At 48.5% G+C, this 17,562-nt stretch overlaps 1 protein-coding gene across 1 annotated transcript; it reads left to right on the top strand.

The window, feature by feature from the left end:
- The first annotated feature begins 303 nt into the window (after positions 1-303).
- Positions 304-12,972, top strand: LOC130491716 (solute carrier family 2, facilitated glucose transporter member 5-like). Its single transcript, XM_056865504.1, has 11 exons — positions 304-396; positions 529-689; positions 4,207-4,331; positions 5,414-5,566; positions 5,650-5,775; positions 7,699-7,886; positions 8,945-9,055; positions 10,044-10,145; positions 11,643-11,718; positions 11,826-11,953; positions 12,799-12,972. The coding sequence occupies exons 2-11, from the start codon at positions 532-534 to the stop codon at positions 12,970-12,972; spliced, it is 1,341 nt and encodes a 446-aa protein (XP_056721482.1). The 5' UTR covers positions 304-396; positions 529-531.
- Positions 12,973-17,562: the final 4,590 nt, after the last annotated feature.

Raw genomic sequence — 17,562 nt, forward strand, 5'->3', positions numbered from 1 at the left:
TAGCCTGGACCATTCAGCTTGGGCCCTTTAAGATAGGCTAGCCTTACTGTAAACCAGAAGCCAGGAACGGCCTGCCTATGGCCGCCAACTGGCAGAGGCGAGATTTGAACTGCTAGCCTTCCAGATAGCAGCTTGTTCTCTCAGCCAGTATGATACACCAACTCCTAAAGAACAGTGAAGGAGCTGCAAATTTGGGGAAGAGAGCAAATGTGGCTCGGACCGTGCCTGTATCTTGTAAATATTTGTGAAGGTCTCACCCCAGACACTCAGCTCTCTGCCTGCTGCTCCTTCCCATAGGAGCTGACAAAGGTGCTCGCCCAGGTCACGCTGATCTCAGCCTTTGGATCTTCCTTCCAGTATGGCTACAACCTCGTTGTGCTCAACTACCCAGCTCAGGTAAGCTGGCCCTGAGGAGCAGGGGCCAGGATTTCCTGCTGTCCTGCGTATGTTGGGTTCGACCCTGGGGTTTGTCACCTCGAGTGCGTGGAAAGGCCCCGACTCCCCAAAGTGATGTTTTTTCTCTCCTAGTTGATGCAAGATTTTTACAACCAGACCTATCACAAGAGGAACAATATCAGCATAGACAGGGGCTTGCTCATGTTCCTGTGGGGACTCACGATTACGTTCTTCCCAATCGGAGGCCTGGTTGGGACCCTTTTGGCTCGGCCCTTGGCGGATCATTGTGGCAGGTACTGGGATAATCCTTGTGGCGATGGGTGCCGACTCCAACCCCAAGAGCCGCGTTAGACACTATTGGGAGGAGGGCAATGGCTGTGGCTAACTCGTGTCTCTATGGTAACATCTAGCAAACAAACCAGCATGGTGTAGTGGTTAAGGGTGGTGGTTTGGAGCGGCGGACTCTGATCTGGAGAACTGGGTTTGATTCCCCACTCCTCCACGTGAACCCAGCTGGGTGACCTTGGGCTAGTCACATCTCTCTTAGATCTCTCTCAGCCCCACCTACCTCACAGGATGTCTGTTGTGGGGAGGGGAAGGGAAGGTGATTGTCAGCCGGTTTGAGTCTCCCTTAAGTGGTAGAGAAAGTTGGCATCTAAAAACCAACTCTTCTTGTAATTCCAGGCCTCACGCTTGACTAAAGGAAGATAATTGTCTACCAATGGAATGATGGGGCTTTGTCAAGGGAGGGAGAGATGTCCTTTCCCCCATTATGGCCCAATTGGGCTTGTACAGATTGTCTACTTAGTGTGTTGTCTAAGATCTTATTTAACTATGACTGGCAGGCAAGAAGAACTTCCCGATGCAATGTATGCTCCCATTGTTAAACTGTGGAACTCCCTGCTTCAGGATGTGGTGATGGCTGCCAACTTGAAAGGCTTGAAGAGGGGAGTGGACATGTTCATGGAGGAGAGGGCTATTCATGGCTACTAGTCAAAATGGAGACTAGTCATGATGCCTACCTATTCTCTCCAGGATCGGAGGAGCAGGCCTGTTATATTAGGTGCTGTGGAGCACAGGCAGGACAATGCTGCTGCAGTCGTATTCTTTGTGGGTTTCCTAAAGGCCCCTGGTTGGCCAGTGTGTGAACAGACTGCTGAACTGGATGGACCTTGGTCTGATCCAGCAGGGCCTTTCTTATGTTCTTAACACAGGCAGGATAATGCTGCTGCTGCAGTCGTCTTGTTTGTGGGCTTCCTAGAAGCACCTGGTTGGCCTCGGTGTGAACAGACTGCTGGACTATATGGGCCTTGGTCTGATCCAGCAGGGCCTTTCTTATGTTCTTATGTTGTCTTACTTAAACTGGGACCTCAACCTCAGCATGTGCATTGTGAACATGAAGGCACTCTTGAGCTGTGTAGATCTCTGTCGCACACACCTCACTGCTCAGGAGCCCATTTAAATAAGGCAATGGGGTGTGTGCAGTATCACACAGTCGAGTTCTTCATGTTGCATTTAAATCAGCTCCATCCTTGAGCTTCATCTTTTCTAATAGACCAGGTTTTTAAAATTTTCCTTCTGCAGGGCCTCCTGAGTTCTGATTACCCCCTTTGAGAAACCTGTGGAGACAGCCGATGAAAGTTTCCAAGGTTTCCCTTGTTGCCATTATAGCGGATCCTGGTCACATGAACACACGAATCTGCCTTGTACTGAATCAGACCCTCGGTCCATCAAAGAGTATTGTCTACTCAGACCGTCAGTGGCTCTCCAGGGTCTCAAGCAGAGGTCTTTCACATCACCTACTTGCCTAGTCACTTTAACTGGAGATGCCGGGGATTGAACCTGGGACCTTTGGCATGCCAAGCAGAGGCTCTACCACTGAGCCACGGCCCCTCCCTATGGCCCTCCAGGGTCTCAGGCAGAGGTCTTTCACATCACCTACCTGCCTAGTCCCTTTAACTGGAGATGCCGGGGACTGAACCTGGGACCTTCTGCATGCCAAGCAGACACTACCTCTGAACCACAGCCTCTACCCTTAAGAGAGGGTTGTTGCTTCCCTTCCTCCTCCCTTCTGATCTCGCTCTAAGAGGTTATGAGTGATATTAAGGTTGCCATGAACACTTGAAGCTGCCTTGTACTGAACCAGACCCTTGGTCCATCAATGTCAGTATTGTCAGGGGATTGAACCTGGGACCTTCTGCATGCCAAGCGGATGCTCTACCACTGAGCCACAGCCCCTCCATGGTATTACTTTGGCTGTGGCAAGTGGCTTCTAAGTGGGGATGGAAACTGAGGGTGGTATTTGTGAGACTGGTTCTGTCCAAGACCGGTGGGTCCATTGGATTTTTGAAGGAAGAAAGATTACAGAGGTTCTGATTAGCAGGGGAGAGGCGGGTTTGAATAACTGCTGGCCTTTAGTTTTTCCAAGGGGCAGCGGCCGTTGCCTCTTTCGTTCCAGTATTCCTTGGAGGTGCAAGTTTGTGATCCTTTGCGCTGGATGTGCATGAACCACTTTACTTTGCAAACAGCTTCCCAACTGACCATTTGTCAGTGGCTACAGGTTGCAAACCAGGACTGTCTGATGCCTTTCCTCTTCTCCCCGCCCCCTTTTGTTCAAAGAAGAAGAAGGCTTGTGTGACTTGTAGTTGGAACAAATAATCAGTGGGATCAGGCTGATCTTCCTGGAGGGGAATGGGTACAATCTCCCAGTGACCCTTGGCTGGCAGCGGAGGCTAGAAGTCCTTCCCTGAGCTGCTCCATCATTTCTCCTCCCACGCTGTCCCGCACCTGCTCGTTTTGTGCTGCCGTACATTCCTGCTGTACATGGCACAGAGTGGTCAGCTGCGGTACTGCAGTCAAAGCTCTGCTCACGACCTGAGTTCGATCCCGACGGAAGTCGTTTTCAGGTAGGCGGCTCACGGTTGACTCAGCCTTCCAGCTTTCTGAGGTCGGTGAAATGAGCACCCAGGTCATTTGCACAACTTTAAGGTTGACAATGAGGAAATTGAAATTGTTCAAGACTTTCTATTCCTTGGCTCCACCATCAACCAAAAGGGAGAATGCAGCCAAGAAATCAGAAGGAGATTGGGAAGGGCAGCCATGAAGGAGCTAGAAAATATTTTGAAGTGTAAGGATGTGTCACTGGCCACCAAGATTAAGTTAATTCGTGCCATTGTATTTCCTATTACTTTGTATGGGTATGAAAGCTGGACATTGAAGCAAGCTGATAGGGAGAAAGTAGATTCCTTTGAAATGTGGTGTTGGAGGAGAGTGTTACGGATACCGTGGACTTCCAAAAAAACATATCAGTGGGTTATAGATCAAATCAAGCCTGAATTGACCCTAGAAGCTAAAATGACTAAACTGAGGCTATCGTATTTTGGTCACATCATGAGACGACAAGAGTCACTGGAAAAGACAGTAATGGTAGGAAAAGTTGAGGGCAGCAGGAAAAGAGGAAGACCCAACAAGAGATGGATGGACTCAATAAAGGAAGCCACAGCCCTCAATTTGCAAGATCTGAGCAAGGCTGTCAAAGATAGGACATTTTGGAGGACTTTCATTCATAGGGTTGCCATGAGTTGGAAGCGACTTGATGGCACTTAACACACACACACACACACACACACACACACACACACACAGCTTGCTGGGGGTAAAGGGAAGATGACTGGGGAAGGCACTGGCAAACCACCCTGTAAACATAGTCTGCCTAGAAACATCAGGATGTGACGTCACCCCATGGGTCAGGAATGACCCGGTGCTTGCTACCTTTACATTCCTGTTGCTTACTTTTTGCTGTCGTTTCAGGAGAGACATCTTGGTGGTAAATAACTTCTTTTCCGTGGTCGCAGCCATCCTCTGCTGTTGCTCCAGAGCAGTGCATTGCTACGAAATCATTATCTTCTCACGCCTGGTCATTGGAATATGTGCAGGTGAGTTGGGGCCCTGGGAGCCTGGTCTCATAATCCAAGACGGGTGGACGGTGGAGAGATCTACACGTACTCAGGTGCACTCTTTTTTTTTCTTGCTCACATCTTCCAGTGGAGAGCCCCAGCGTGGTGTGGTGGTTGAGAGCGGTGGACTCTGATCTGGAGAACCGGGTTTCATTCCCCCACTCCTCCACATGAGCGGCGGACTCTAATCTGGTGAACCAGGTTGGTTTCCCCGCTCCTCCACGTGAAGCCTGCTGGGTGTCCTTGGGCTAGCCACAGCTCTGCAGCCCCACCTACCTCACAGGGTGTCTGTTGTGGGGAGGGGGAGGGAAGGCAGTTGTAAGCAGCTTTGAGACTCCTTATAGGCAGGAAAGGCAGGGTATAAAAAATCAATAATTCTCTCTTCTTCCAGCCCTGAGCAGGGGCACTGAAACAGGGCTCGTAACCCAAAGAAGCAATACACACATCCAATGGAGGACTGTATTGCGAGCACATTATTCCGAAGTTTTCGCCACTGCCTTCCCCGCAACCAAAGAGGCGAGCTGTTTTCAAAACGGGCAGCTCTTTGGTGGAGTGAACTCACCAAGCATTTCTCCCTTCCTCTAAGCCATTGCTCTCCAGCAAGAGTTAAGGCAAAGGAAAACAAAAAGTTACACACACACACATATATGTCTCCCCCCCTTCCCTCCCTTGAATGGGAATAATATAGAGTGAAGGGTTGCCACCTGTATGGTGCCTATTTAGGATTTAGTCCAGAGGAGGGCGACCAGAATGGTCAGAGGTCTGGAATCCATGCCCTGTGAGGAGAGACTTAGGGAGTTGGGTTTGTTTAGTTTGGAGAAGAGAAGGTTGAGGGGACACATGATAGCCATGTTTAAATATTTGAAGGGATGTCCTGTTGATGAGGGAACTAGCTTGTTCTCTGTTGCTCCAGAGACTAGGACACGGAGTAATGGATTTAAACTAATAGAAAAGCGATTCCACCTAAACATTGGGAAGAACCTCCTCCGAAGATACTCCGAGATATTTCTGAGCATACCTTATCCCGTAAACGTATTGTGAATTATCCTTTGATTAACCAGGCATAGCTTGCAGCGTGGTCCCCATGTACCTTGCAGAGATATCCCCTCACAACCTGAGAGGAGCCGTCATCGTGGTGGCGCATTTGTTCATCGCCTTTGGCGTCTTGGTGGCTCGGGTGCTCAGTCTCCACGTCGTCCTCGGAACCAGGAAAGGTATACGGGATTTCAGGGGTGTGTTTTGCCCATTATGGATCACGCGCGTTCCCACCGTTTATACCTTGTCTCTTCTTCCATAGGTTGGCCAGTCCTGTTGTCCATCACTGGCATCCCAGCATTACTTCAGTTCTTCCTCTTGCCCCGTTTCCCTGAGAGTCCCAGGTATCTACTGATACAGAAGAGGAATGAAGCGGAAGCAAGGCAAGGTACAAATAGACCTGGACCGGCCCAGAGGCCTTTGGGTGTGGGTACAACAAGTATTCACACAAGCCATTCACGCTGAAGAGAGCTGCAGCAGATAACTCTCCATATTGTGCTGAAGAGAGCCAGCTTGGTGTAGTGGTTAAGAGCGGTGGTTTGGAGCAGTGGACTCTGATCTGGAGAACCAGGTTTGGTTCCCCGCTCCTCCACATGAGCGGCGGAGGCTAATCTGGTGAACCGGGTTGGTTTCCCCACTCGTCCACATGAAGCCAACTGGGTGACCTTGGGCTAGTCACTCTCTCTCAGCCCCACCTACCTCACAGGGAGTCTGTTGTGGGAAGGGGAAGGGAAGGGATTGTAAGGCTGTTTGATTCTTCCTTAAGTGGCAGAGAAAGTCGGCATATAAAAACCAACTCTTCTTGTTCTTGTTCTTGTTCTCCTCCTCCTCCGTCGACATGGCAAGAGGGTTGTCATATTGCAGTTTGATATAGTTCTGAGGAATCCACATGGCGCTTAAGGGGGCTTTTTCTGGCCTGGCCCCTGCCTGGTGGAATAGCCTCTGTAGTGAGACCAGGGCCCTTTGGGACCTCACAGAGTGTTTCACAGGGCCTGTAAGACAGAGCTATTTCACCGGGCTTATAGTTGAGTTCAGCAACGGTTCCCTATACGGTATATATAAATGCTGGCCTTCCTAACCCCCCACTGTGGTTCAATTTCCCTTATTCAGTCTGGGATTTTCCACCTACTCACCTAGTTGAAGTTCTGTGTTTTGTTGTTTTACGCTCTAGAGGCGCCTTCGGTAATCTTAGGGTAATGTTTATACGATTTTATAGGGTTATTTTAAATGTTGTTTTAATGTTTTTGCTGATTTATTGATTTATATTCTTGTAAGCCGCTCTGAGCCCAGTCTTTGGCTGGGGAGAGCGGGGTAGTAAGTGGAAACAATGAATAAATAAATAAAGGTAGGTACCTGTCCCAAAGCAGTAGAGGGGCTGACATCAGGAGTAGGTGTAAAGGGGCAACTGCTGGGGCCCCATGTTATCCTCCCAACCAACCCAGTGAGGTAGGTTAGGCTGAAGGTACATGCCTGACCCAAGGAGATTCTTGGTAGAGTAGAGATTTGAACCTGGGTCTCCCAGATCCCAGTCTGACACTAACCACTACAACTTATTTACTTGGTCAATGAATCGCAGAATCATAGAGTTGGACGGGACCACTAGGGTCATCTAGTCCAACCCACTGCACAATGCAGGAAATTCACAACTACCTCCACACACACCCATGCCTCCAGTGACCCTACTCCATGCCCAGAAGATGGCAAAAAACCTCCAGGATCCAATCTGGCCTGGAGGAAAATTGCTTCCCGGCCTCAAAGTGGCGATCAGCATTATCCTGGGTCTCTGTCTATCTATATCTTCCCAAAGCTCCAACCTACTCTTTCCACACAAACTTGCCATCCTCTCAGCTATGAGAGACCACCTTGTCCAAGCTCTCATCCAAGAGCTGAGCTCTTGGGAGAAACAAGTGATAGCTAGTGTGGTGTTGTGGTTAAGGATATAAGAACATAAGAATGGCCATGCTGGATCAGACCAATGCTCATCAAGTCCAGCAGTCTGTTCACACAGTGGCCGACCAGGCAGCTCCCCTTCGGATTTGTTTTCCTCTCCCACTGTTTTGTTTATACATCATGGCCCACTCAGGGTCCTGTTTCAAGCAGGAAGGCAGAATTACATTCATTTTTAAATAAAAGGAGGGTTCTCAGTCCAGGGGGATGAAGACCAATGAGGGTTCTGTCTCTGGGTATCCTGAAAACCGTGGAGCTGATAGTGGTCCACCTTTCTGTTTGTGTGCAGTGTCCTCATATCTCCTCCCTTATCCCGATCCCTCCTTCTCCCTCTCAAATCTGTTTATTCTCTCCTCCTACCCAGCCTTGCAGAAGCTGAGAGAGCAGGATGATGTGGAGGATGAGATCAAAGAGATTAGAATGGAGGACGACTTTGAGAAGCCAGAGAAACAGATGTCCATGTGTAAGCTTGTGCTTTGCACAACCCAGCAGCGGCAACTCATTTCCATCGTCATCCTGACGCTTGGCCAGCATCTTTGTGGTCTCTACACAGTAAGTAAAGTGATGTCCCAAGAGGTTGGTAGCAGTGAACACACATGAATACATGAAGCTGCCTTATACTGAATCAGATCCTCAGTCCATCAAAGTCAGTATTGTCTACTCGGACCGGCAGCAGCTCTCCAGGGTCTCAGGCAAAGGTTTTTCACATCACCTACTTGCCTAGTCCCTTTCAAGTGGCGATGCCAGGGATTGAACCTAGGACCTTCTGCAAGCCAAGCAGATGCTCTACCACTGAGCCACGGCCCCTCCCTATGGCTCTCCAGGGTCTCAGGCAAAGGTTTTTCACATCACCTCCTTGCCTGGTCCCTTTCAACTGGAGATGCTGGGGATTGAACCTGGGACCTTCTGCAAGCCAAGCAGATGCTCTACCACTGAGCCACGGCACCTCCCCTAACTACTGTCTGTTAACTGAACACATGAACACGTGAAGCTGCCTTATACTGAATCAGACTCTGGGTCCATCAAAGTCAGTATTGTCTACTCAGACCGGCAGCGGCTCTCCAGGGTCTCAGGCAGAGGTCTTTCACATCACCTACTTGCCTGGTCCCTTTAACTGGAGATGCTGGGGATTGAACCTGGGACCTTCTGCATGCCAAGCAGATGCTGTACCACTGAGCCACGGCCCTTCCCCAAGTGGACACCACTTATAATTTGTTTCTGTTTTGGATTCACTCCAATTTGTCAACATACATGACGTGCATGTGAATTCAAGATTGTTCTCTGAGGACTGCTGGTTGCTTCCGCGAGGAAGATTTTTGCTAGAAGAAAAAACTACAGGAGCAGGTGGCCTTTGAGCCCCCAGATTCTCTATTTCTGTGAATTGCCAAAGCGAGGCCTTGCATGGAGGGGGTGGGGGAGTAAAATGGCAGCTCCGAAGCTCAAATTCTAAATTCAGGATTGGATTATTGCAGAATGAAGCTGGGATGAACAGCTTCATCTTCCAGGCAGTAAAGATGAGGGGCTTTTGACAAAATGTTTTTTGCTCCCCTTTCCCAGCAGCCCTTGGTCACATGCCGCTAAGAATTTCCCTTCCCATGGTCTGATTTCAGGTGCAGTATTATGCAGAGGTAATCTACTTGTCTACGGGGATACAAGAGGACTACGTAAGGCACATCACTGTGATGATAAGCGCAACCGTCATCTTCATCACCACAATAACGGTAGACCTCTTCCATCTCTCTTTCCTCTCCCATTTTAAATCTCTCTCAAGGCCCATGTGGCTACCCGGGCTTCCCTTAAAATATCCTAGGAATTATTATTTGATGCTGGGAATCCTTTGTTAGAGACTTCCCAACCCCCCCTCCAGCAGAACCATAATTCCCAGAGTTCCCTGGGGGAAAGGGAATGACTATCAGTTTGTCTATGGTATAGATATGCCCTAGAGGTGCCAGCTTGGCCCCTCCAAAGTAGGAGCTTTCGAAGGGCGGAACCCTTGAAAACCTAGTGTAGCATGCATCATGAGGTCACTTCTGGCAAAAACCCAGAAGTGACATCAGTCACCTCCAGCATTCTAGGAATTCCTTGGAACTCTATGGTAAAGACCATAGAGATTTGTGGAATCCCTAGAGTGCCACAGGGTGACTGCAACATCACTTCTGAGTTTATAACCGGACATGACGTCAGGTCTCCTGCAACACGTGGTTTCTTCCCGCTGCCTGGAATAAAGCATCAGGAGGTCTGCACCAGAGAGCAGAAGAATTCCCACCACTACCTGGAGGTTGGTACTCTTAACATGTCCTTAGTCTCAGCTTCACGCTTCAAGTGTTTAAGAGCGTTGAGCTCTTGACATCGGTACAGGTCACACAAATGCAGTATGTATTGTTTATGTAAATAGAATTTAAGGACTCCTTATTAGCATACATACACTTTTAAAATAATTTTCCATGTGCCGTTAGTTCCAACCAATCAGCCTTTACCCTGCTCTGCCTCCAAGGAGCTACGGTACATCTGCCTTGCCACACACCATTTTATTCATGTAAGAATCCCATGAGGGTAGATTAGGGTGAGAGAAGGTCATTGGTCCAAAGCCAGCCAACCAGCTTTCTGGACAAGCAAGGAATCGAACTCGGGACTCCCCAGCCTAAGTTCTGCAGTTCGCTGTCTCATGATGGCCTCTTTCCAGCACCTCCCTGCCTTTGTGTGTTCTAGATCTTTGTTGTCGATTCCTCGGGGCGAAGGATGCTTCTTCTCACCGGCTTTGGGATCTGCAGCGTCAGCTGCCTTCTGTTAGCCATGACCCTGGAACTTCAGGTCTGTAATTCAGGATATCAAGCTTGGTTCTAGCCTCGAGGTGAGGCTTTCTTCTGCCTCTGCCCCGTTTCAAGCCTAACAGGACTCCTGGAGGCGACTGGAAAGTTGTGTGTGTGTGTGTGTGTGTGTGTAAAGTGCCGTCAAGTCGCAGCCGACCCCTTATGGGGTCCCCGTATGGGGTTTTCATGGCAAGAGACTAACAGAGGTGGTTTGCCAGTGCCTTCCTCTGCATAGCAGCCCTGGTATTCCTTGGTAGTCTCCCATCCAAATGCTAACCAGGACTGACCCTGCTTAGCTTCTGAGATCTGACGAGATGAGGCTAGCCTGGGCCATCCAGGTCGGGGCAGCTGGAAAGTTAGATCACATTTTTTTTAAAGCGAGAGAGAGATGTTTTGGAATATCTAGATTTGAACACTCATGAAGCTGCCTTATACTGAACCAGACCCTCGGTCCATCAAAGTCAGTATTGTCCACTCAGACCAGCAGCTGCTCTCCAGGGTCTCAGGCAGAGAGGTCTTTCGCATCACCTCCTTGCCTGGTCCCTTTAACTGGAAATGCCAAGGATTGAACCTGGGACCTTCTGCATGCAAAAGAGGCTCTACCACTGAGCCACGGCTTCTCCCAGGAGCACTTTAGAGACCAACAAGATTTTCAAGGTATAAGATTTTGAGAGTCAAATCTCCCTTTGTCAAATGAAGAAGGGAGCTTTGACTCTGAAAAGCTTATAGCCCTAAAATCTTCTTGTTCTCCACGGTGCTACTGAACCTGAGTCTAGCTGTTCTACTGCGGACGAACACGGCTACCTTCTGAAAAGATGTTTTGGAATAGTCATGTTTAAAATGGTGGAGTATCTCTTCAGAAGAATATCAAAGAGAGGAGTATCCCTTTTGATCATTCACCTTCCAAAGAATATCAAAGAGAGGAAGTCACTTTGGAATTTTACATTCACTTGGGATTTTGCACAAAGAGGAGTGATGGGGGCACCCTCCTTGCAAATTTCACTGTGGGTGTTGTGGTTTTGGCTTCCTGACGACCTGTGGCCTCTCTCGCGCCCGTGACAGCAGGGAATGTGGAAATCCCAATAGCAAAGGGGAAACATAGGAATAGATGCCTTATGCCAAGTCAGACCACTAGTCCCACTAGCCCATTACTGTCTACTCTGACCAGCAGCAGGACCCCAGGCAGAGAAAGGTCTTTCCCAAGGTCATAGAATCAGCATTGCTGACAGATGGCCATCTAGCTTAAAAACCTCCAGGAAAGGAGAGCTTACCATCTCCCGAGGAAGCCTGTTCCGCTGAGGAACCGCTCTAAGAAAGTGCTTCCTAATGTCTAGACGGAAACTCTTTTGATTTAATTTCGACCTGTTGGTTCTGGTCCGACCTTCTGGGGCAACAGAAAACAACTCGGCACCATTCTCCTTAAAAGGTAGAGAAAGTTGGCCTGTAAAAACCCTCTTCTTCACCTGTGATGGAATCATGACCCACTTTCTCCCAACAGAACACTGTGGCTTGGATGTCCTGCTTCAGCACTGCCTTCGTCATTATCTACGTGATCGGACACTCCCTCGGGCCCAGTAAGTCATCCTAAGTGCTCTAGGGAGCGTGCAGAAGAAGCACAGGGCCGGTAGACCAGCTGTGGCGCGTGCCGTGAAGATCCCTTGAATCCTTGGTCTCCCCCCAGGTCCCGTTCCCAGAGTGATGATCGCGGAGATGTTCCTCCAGTCGTCCCGAGCTTCTGCTTTCATGGTTGGGGAAACCGTCCACTGGGTCGCCCACTTCTTTTTGGACATGCTGTTTCTTCACATTAAGGTTGGTGGCTTTTGGCAGGTGGCTTTGGGTGTGCCTCCGTTACCCTTCCTCCTGCTCAGAAGCGAACTGCAGTTTGCAGCACTGGATCTTCCAACTGGCAGGCAGCGTGAAGCCTCTGGGTTGGCCAGGCCTGGTATAAATTCTAGGAGCTTGATTTGCGTGGTGTAATGGTTAAGAGCGGTGGTTTGGAGCGGTGGACTCTGATCTGGAGAACCGGGTTTGGTTCCCCGCTCCTCCACATGAGCGGCGGAGGCTAATCTGGTGAACCGGGTTGGTTTCCCCACTCCTACACATGAAGCCAGCTGGGTAACCTTGGGCTAGTCACAGCTCTCTCAGCCTCACCTACCTCACAGGGTGTCTGTTGTGGGGAGGGGAAGGTGATTGTAAGCCAGTTTGATTCTTCCTTAAGTGGTAGAGAAAGTCGGCATATAAAAAACAACTCTTCCTCTTCCTCCTCCTCCTCTTCCTCTTCTTCTGATTGGTTAACACAGTTATGAAGACAGAGACCCTGCCTGGTAATTGTGGCTGGAGATCGCCTGCTGTTTCAACTGATCTCCAACTCATAGGGATCAGTTCCCCTGGAGAAAATGGCCGCTTTGGCAATGGGACTCTATGCCTCCACTCTCCAAACTCCACCCTCCTCAGGCTCCACCCCCAAAATCTCCAGGTATTCCCAACCCAGAGCTGGCAGCCCTGTACATGATAAATGCCAGATATTGACGCAATAGGTCTTGTTCAGTTAAGCTGAACTCCTTGGAGGACGTATCAGATAATAACACCTGATCAATGAATGTCCACAGTGTCCTTGTGTGTCTTTTATCTTTCTCTCTCTTCTATATGTGTAGGTTGGTCTCCAGCCTTACACCTTCATCATCTTCTTCTTCATCTGCACATCCACCTACGCTTATATCTTCAAGATGGTCCCAGAGACCAAGAAAATGAGCTTTGTGGAGATCAGGAAGCTTCTGGACAATCCTGAGGCTCAGAGCAGCCAGGAGAAGAAGCCGGCAGAGGAATAGCAACTCAGGAGGAATTCTCGGCCTCCTTCAGAGACAGGAACAGGATAAAGAAGAGGGCAAGAGAAACTGGAATGGGATACTCCCAACTGTTTCGACATGCATTGGTGATAGTAGTTGCTCTTCTGCTCCTGGTTGTCTTTTCATTTGTTTGTGCTGACCTGCTAGGAAAGAGGGGGCTGTCAAGAAATCCAGAGATTCACATCTTGTTAGCCTTCAGCTTCTGGGAGCACACTTTGTGAATATTGGTGATCACTGTTTTGCTTGTATAAAGGTTCTTGACCATATCAAGCTGCCTTACATTGGATACGTCTAGACTGATCATGTCTGCTTTCACCTTGGCTGTTTAGTCTGGAATGGCTATCCTTTAACAAAGGATACTGATGTCATGGGGGCAGCCTGTTGTATTCCAGCTTTTTTCTGCCTCTTCCTCCTCTCTCTTTTTCTGATTTGTGGCTGCTTTTTAAAACATCAAATGCAACTGAAGTGCCAGTGTGAACAGTTAATGTACTATTAAGGTTTATCAGAGATACTATCCTTTACATTTTCCTCTTTTTTTCCCCTTTTAGCTTCCAGGTTAATCAGTTGCTACTTGTAATCTTCTACTGGCCAGAGTATTCCTGAATAAGCAGTTAATTATCAGTTCTTGGGAGTTTGGGGGGGTGTTGGGGAAGGGATTCTGTATTGCTGCTCACTTTGCAGCTAAATCCACTTCTTATTTCTTTTCAGTTTTATTTTTGACAATTTGGATGTTGCAAAACTGCAGTACAAAAAAGGAGAAATAATGAGCAATCAATTTGACTGCAAAGTGAAAAGCTTAACTTAACCCCTACCAGTGCCTTCCCAGGCATAAAAATGGGTGAATGCCATTGGATGCAGGAATTTCATGGCCACAGGTAATAATTAGGCTGTAAACAAAGGAAGTGGGGTGGGGGAAGTATACAGAACAACAAATGTATTATGCCAAACTGTATTTTGAGAATTAAACTCTTGGTTAGGGGCAAGATAAATTACAGAAGGCTGATCAGTAGGACCCGGAGAGGGCATGAGGAAAACGGAACATTTAGTTTGGCCCTGTGATGATTTACATGGAAATAGCTGAACCTGCAACTTTTCATATGCAAAACATGCTCTGGCTGGGATTTCTTATTCTTGACCTCTTTGTGGGTTCACAGTTAACCACGGGACCTGTTTATTATTACCCGGATCCCCATTGTCTCTTGGCTGGCATTATCTTCAAATTTCGGGTTAAAATGTTACTTATTCCTAGCACTGCAAGGGAAGACCCCAGACGTGGATTTAGATGTAGCAACCCATGACCCCCCCCCCACAGCTCAGCATGGAAAGATCTGAAGAGGTGGGTCAGACCGCAGATATCAGGGGATTTGGATCTGATTCAGAACTAGTGTTGCTATATCCTATCCTGGCTTTTCTTAAAGCTGTGAAATGCTTTAGTATCTTATTGAAGAAGAGTTGGTTTTTATACCCCGATTTTCTCTACCTTTAAGGAGTCTCAAACCAGTTTACAATTGGCTCCCCTTCCTCTCCCCACAACAGACACCTTGTGAGGTAGGTGGGGCTGAGAGAGTTCAGAGAGAACTGTGACTGGCCCAAGGTCACCCAGCAGGCTTCATGTGTAAGAGTGGGGAAACCAACCCGGTTCACCAGATTAGTCCGCCGCTCATGTGGAGGAGTGGGGTATCAAACCTGGTTCTCCAGATTAGAGTCCACTGCTCTAAACCACTACACCACTCTGGCTCTTTCAACCTCCCAACAGCCTTGCAAGTTAGCAGAGAGAGAGAGAGATTGGCTTAGGCCTCCCACGGAGTGCTGTGATAAAACAAGGGCTTAAAACAGAGTCTCCTGCATCCAAAATCTGATGCAATCGTATCGCTCCGTAAAAGGAGAATCTTTTTGAGCTGAGTCTGTTTAAAGATTCTACACTTGGTCGGCCTCAATGATCGATCTACATCTAGTTGAAAAATCCTGCAGCTGTTACTGACACAGAGTGCCGGCAGAGGGAGCCAGAGACTGTGAAAAAACCTCTCTACTACTTGGCTAAAATGTCTCGCAAAGGGTGAAGAGAGGCCCGCATCATCTCTATGAAATTAATTCCGTGGCTGCATTCTCAACTGTTGTGTGTAGCACCAGAATGGCAGCCGGTTTTCCACAGCACAAGACCCGTGTGCTAATCTTAAACATGTTTGGATGAATAACCCAACTATGCAGCAAAGTCTCAGGGGCTCACTAGTCTGACTTCATATCATGATAGTACTAGGCATTTATATAGTTTCCACAAATACATTATCTTGTAGCAGTTCTTACCTCAGCCTGTAAAGTAGGTTGGTATTATCTTCTCGTTCCAGATGGAGGGGGGAATATTTTTGCCTAAGGTCACCGAGAGAGTTGGTGGCAGAGAAGAAGAGTCAAACCAGACCATCAAGTCTTTGCCTCTGCGATCGGTTATGTCCCAAGACCTGGGCTTTAAGAACAGAGTCTGGGATTAAACTCTAGCATTACCACTGTTGCTTATTAATATTTTGGCTAGTTTCCTGCAGTTTCCCTGCCTCCCATCCTTGGGCCAACATTCAGTATATGCAATTCTTTTTAAGCATTGCTTCTAAGATTGAATTACGGGGTTGAGGGTCTCTCAGGAAAGTAGCAAAACAGAATCACCTTCAGACTGGGCTGGAATTTCTGCATCCGGGGGGGGGGGGATCTCCCCAAATATCAGCTCAACTGCAGTGTTGGGTGTGAGATACAAAATCTGTAGCGTTTATGTGCAACAGGAAAATGGGTAACTGTACCTACTTCTGAACTCTCTTAAAAACATTTCATATTGTTAGATCTGCAGGAGGCTTTCTTTAGCCAAGTGATTCTAACTCTGAAAGCTGGGTTGGTGGAGTGGTTAGAATGTCAGGATAGAATCAGAGGGGCCCGGGTTCAAATCCTCACCTTGCCATGAAACCATGTGAACTCTTCCTGCCACAGAACACATGAAGCTGCCTTATACTGAATCAGACCCTCGGTCCATCAAAGTCAGTATTGTCTACTCAGACCGGCAGCGGCTCTCCAGGGTCTCGGGCAGAGGTCTTTCCCATCACCTACTCGCCTAGACCCTTTAACTGGAGATGCCGGGGATTGAACCTGGGACCCTCTGCATGCCAAGCAGATGCTCTACCACTGAGCCACAGCCCCTCTCGCAGGGATATTGTGAGACTAAAAGGAGAACAGGAGAGCCATGAACACTGCTTCGAGCTCCTATGGAGGAAGTGTGGGATTAAAATATACTGAACACAATAAAGGAGAGTTTTGTGCCTCTGTGATTCTAGAGCAGTTCAGGTAAACATCTGTGTGGGTGGCGGAGTGTGCCCACCTCCTGTTTTCCCAATTCCAGGAGCTTATGAGCATTGTTTGCAGTGCCCTCTGGCTCCTACCCATCCGAGTGGTTTTTTGCAGTCTCCCTCTTGCTGGTTGTAGTCAAAAGGAACTAGCCAAGCAGGCTTTGAGCCAGAGGAGGAGCCAGGTTTCCTTGGTGGTTCCGAGTCACTGTTGAGGTGGCCAAGAAAACCCTTGCCAAGCGGGGTGTGTTCAGGTCACAGCCTCTTTCTTGCCTGCCCACAACCTTGGAGAACATCTGATCTCCCATCAGGAGCCTGAGAGGGAGCTACGGAAATCAGCCAACCGCGCTCCGGCTGCCAAGCCAGGCACCCACCCATGCTTTCCAAGTCAGCTGAGACGCAGGCGTGGAATATTTAGCTCAGAACAAAAGTACATCCCTGTCTCCTGAGGGTGATCCTGAGAAGACTCTGCCAGAGTCCAAGAGGGCAGAATCTTCTTTCCGAGCAACCGGGATCCTGCACCAAGGCCCCCTCTGCCCTCTCTTTCATTGTAAAGTTGTCTTTCTCGCAGCACGAAAACTTGACCACGGCTCTCCATCCTTCCACGTGACCATGGAGAAGGGCTCTGAGAATACGCTGACCTCTGTGGCCAAGGAAGGGGTGAGTGGTGGAGGCAGGGGCTTCTTCTTTCCCCTCTTATTGGGTGGTTTAAAAATAAGTGTTCCACTTGGAGATGTGGTGTGGCAAGAGGAGCCCCGTAGTATATTTCAAGCACCCGGGGGGATTTGTGAGCAAAGGATGCCAAAGTTACTTTGCAATGATTGTCACAATGCTAACCGGGGGGGGGGGGAGCTTGGCTCACAGTGCACATCTGTACAAGACCCAGTGGCAACATCTGGCCCCAGAAAGGAACTTGGGCTTGCATCAAGAATGAGCAGGATTGCATTGCAATTTATATAAGTCTATTGTGATGCAACGTGTCCTCGAAATAATTATTTTTAGAGGGTTTGTCTGAGCATGCGGTCATCGGTTATGCCCATTATGGAGTTTAACAACTGAGGCTGAGATATCAACCTGCCAGTGTTGTTTCAGTCTAGCTGAGTTCCATTCCTGAGATTTTCTTGTTACTGCATTTGGCTCTGTTCTCTGTCCAACTTCAGTAGAATTGTTCCTTTTATGAGTAGTGGTTCAGTTAGCCATCCTGTTAAGACTGTTCTTAAAATGCTTTTTTATGCAGCAATTGGTTTTTTTT

This window comes from Euleptes europaea, chromosome 19, assembly GCF_029931775.1.
Source record: "Euleptes europaea isolate rEulEur1 chromosome 19, rEulEur1.hap1, whole genome shotgun sequence".
NCBI classification, from domain to species: Eukaryota; Metazoa; Chordata; class Lepidosauria; order Squamata; family Sphaerodactylidae; genus Euleptes; species Euleptes europaea.

Excerpts from the sequence above, each read along its gene's own strand:
- LOC130491716 (XM_056865504.1), top strand. The coding sequence starts at position 532 with ATGCAAGATTTTTACAACCAGACCTATCACAAGAGGAACAATATCAGC. Across the intron at positions 5,567-5,649 it reads CGTCCTCGGAACCAGGAAAG|GTTGGCCAGTCCTGTTGTCC; the intron begins GTATACGGGATT and ends CTTCTTCCATAG. Across the intron at positions 5,776-7,698 it reads TGAAGCGGAAGCAAGGCAAG|CCTTGCAGAAGCTGAGAGAG; the intron begins GTACAAATAGAC and ends CCTCCTACCCAG.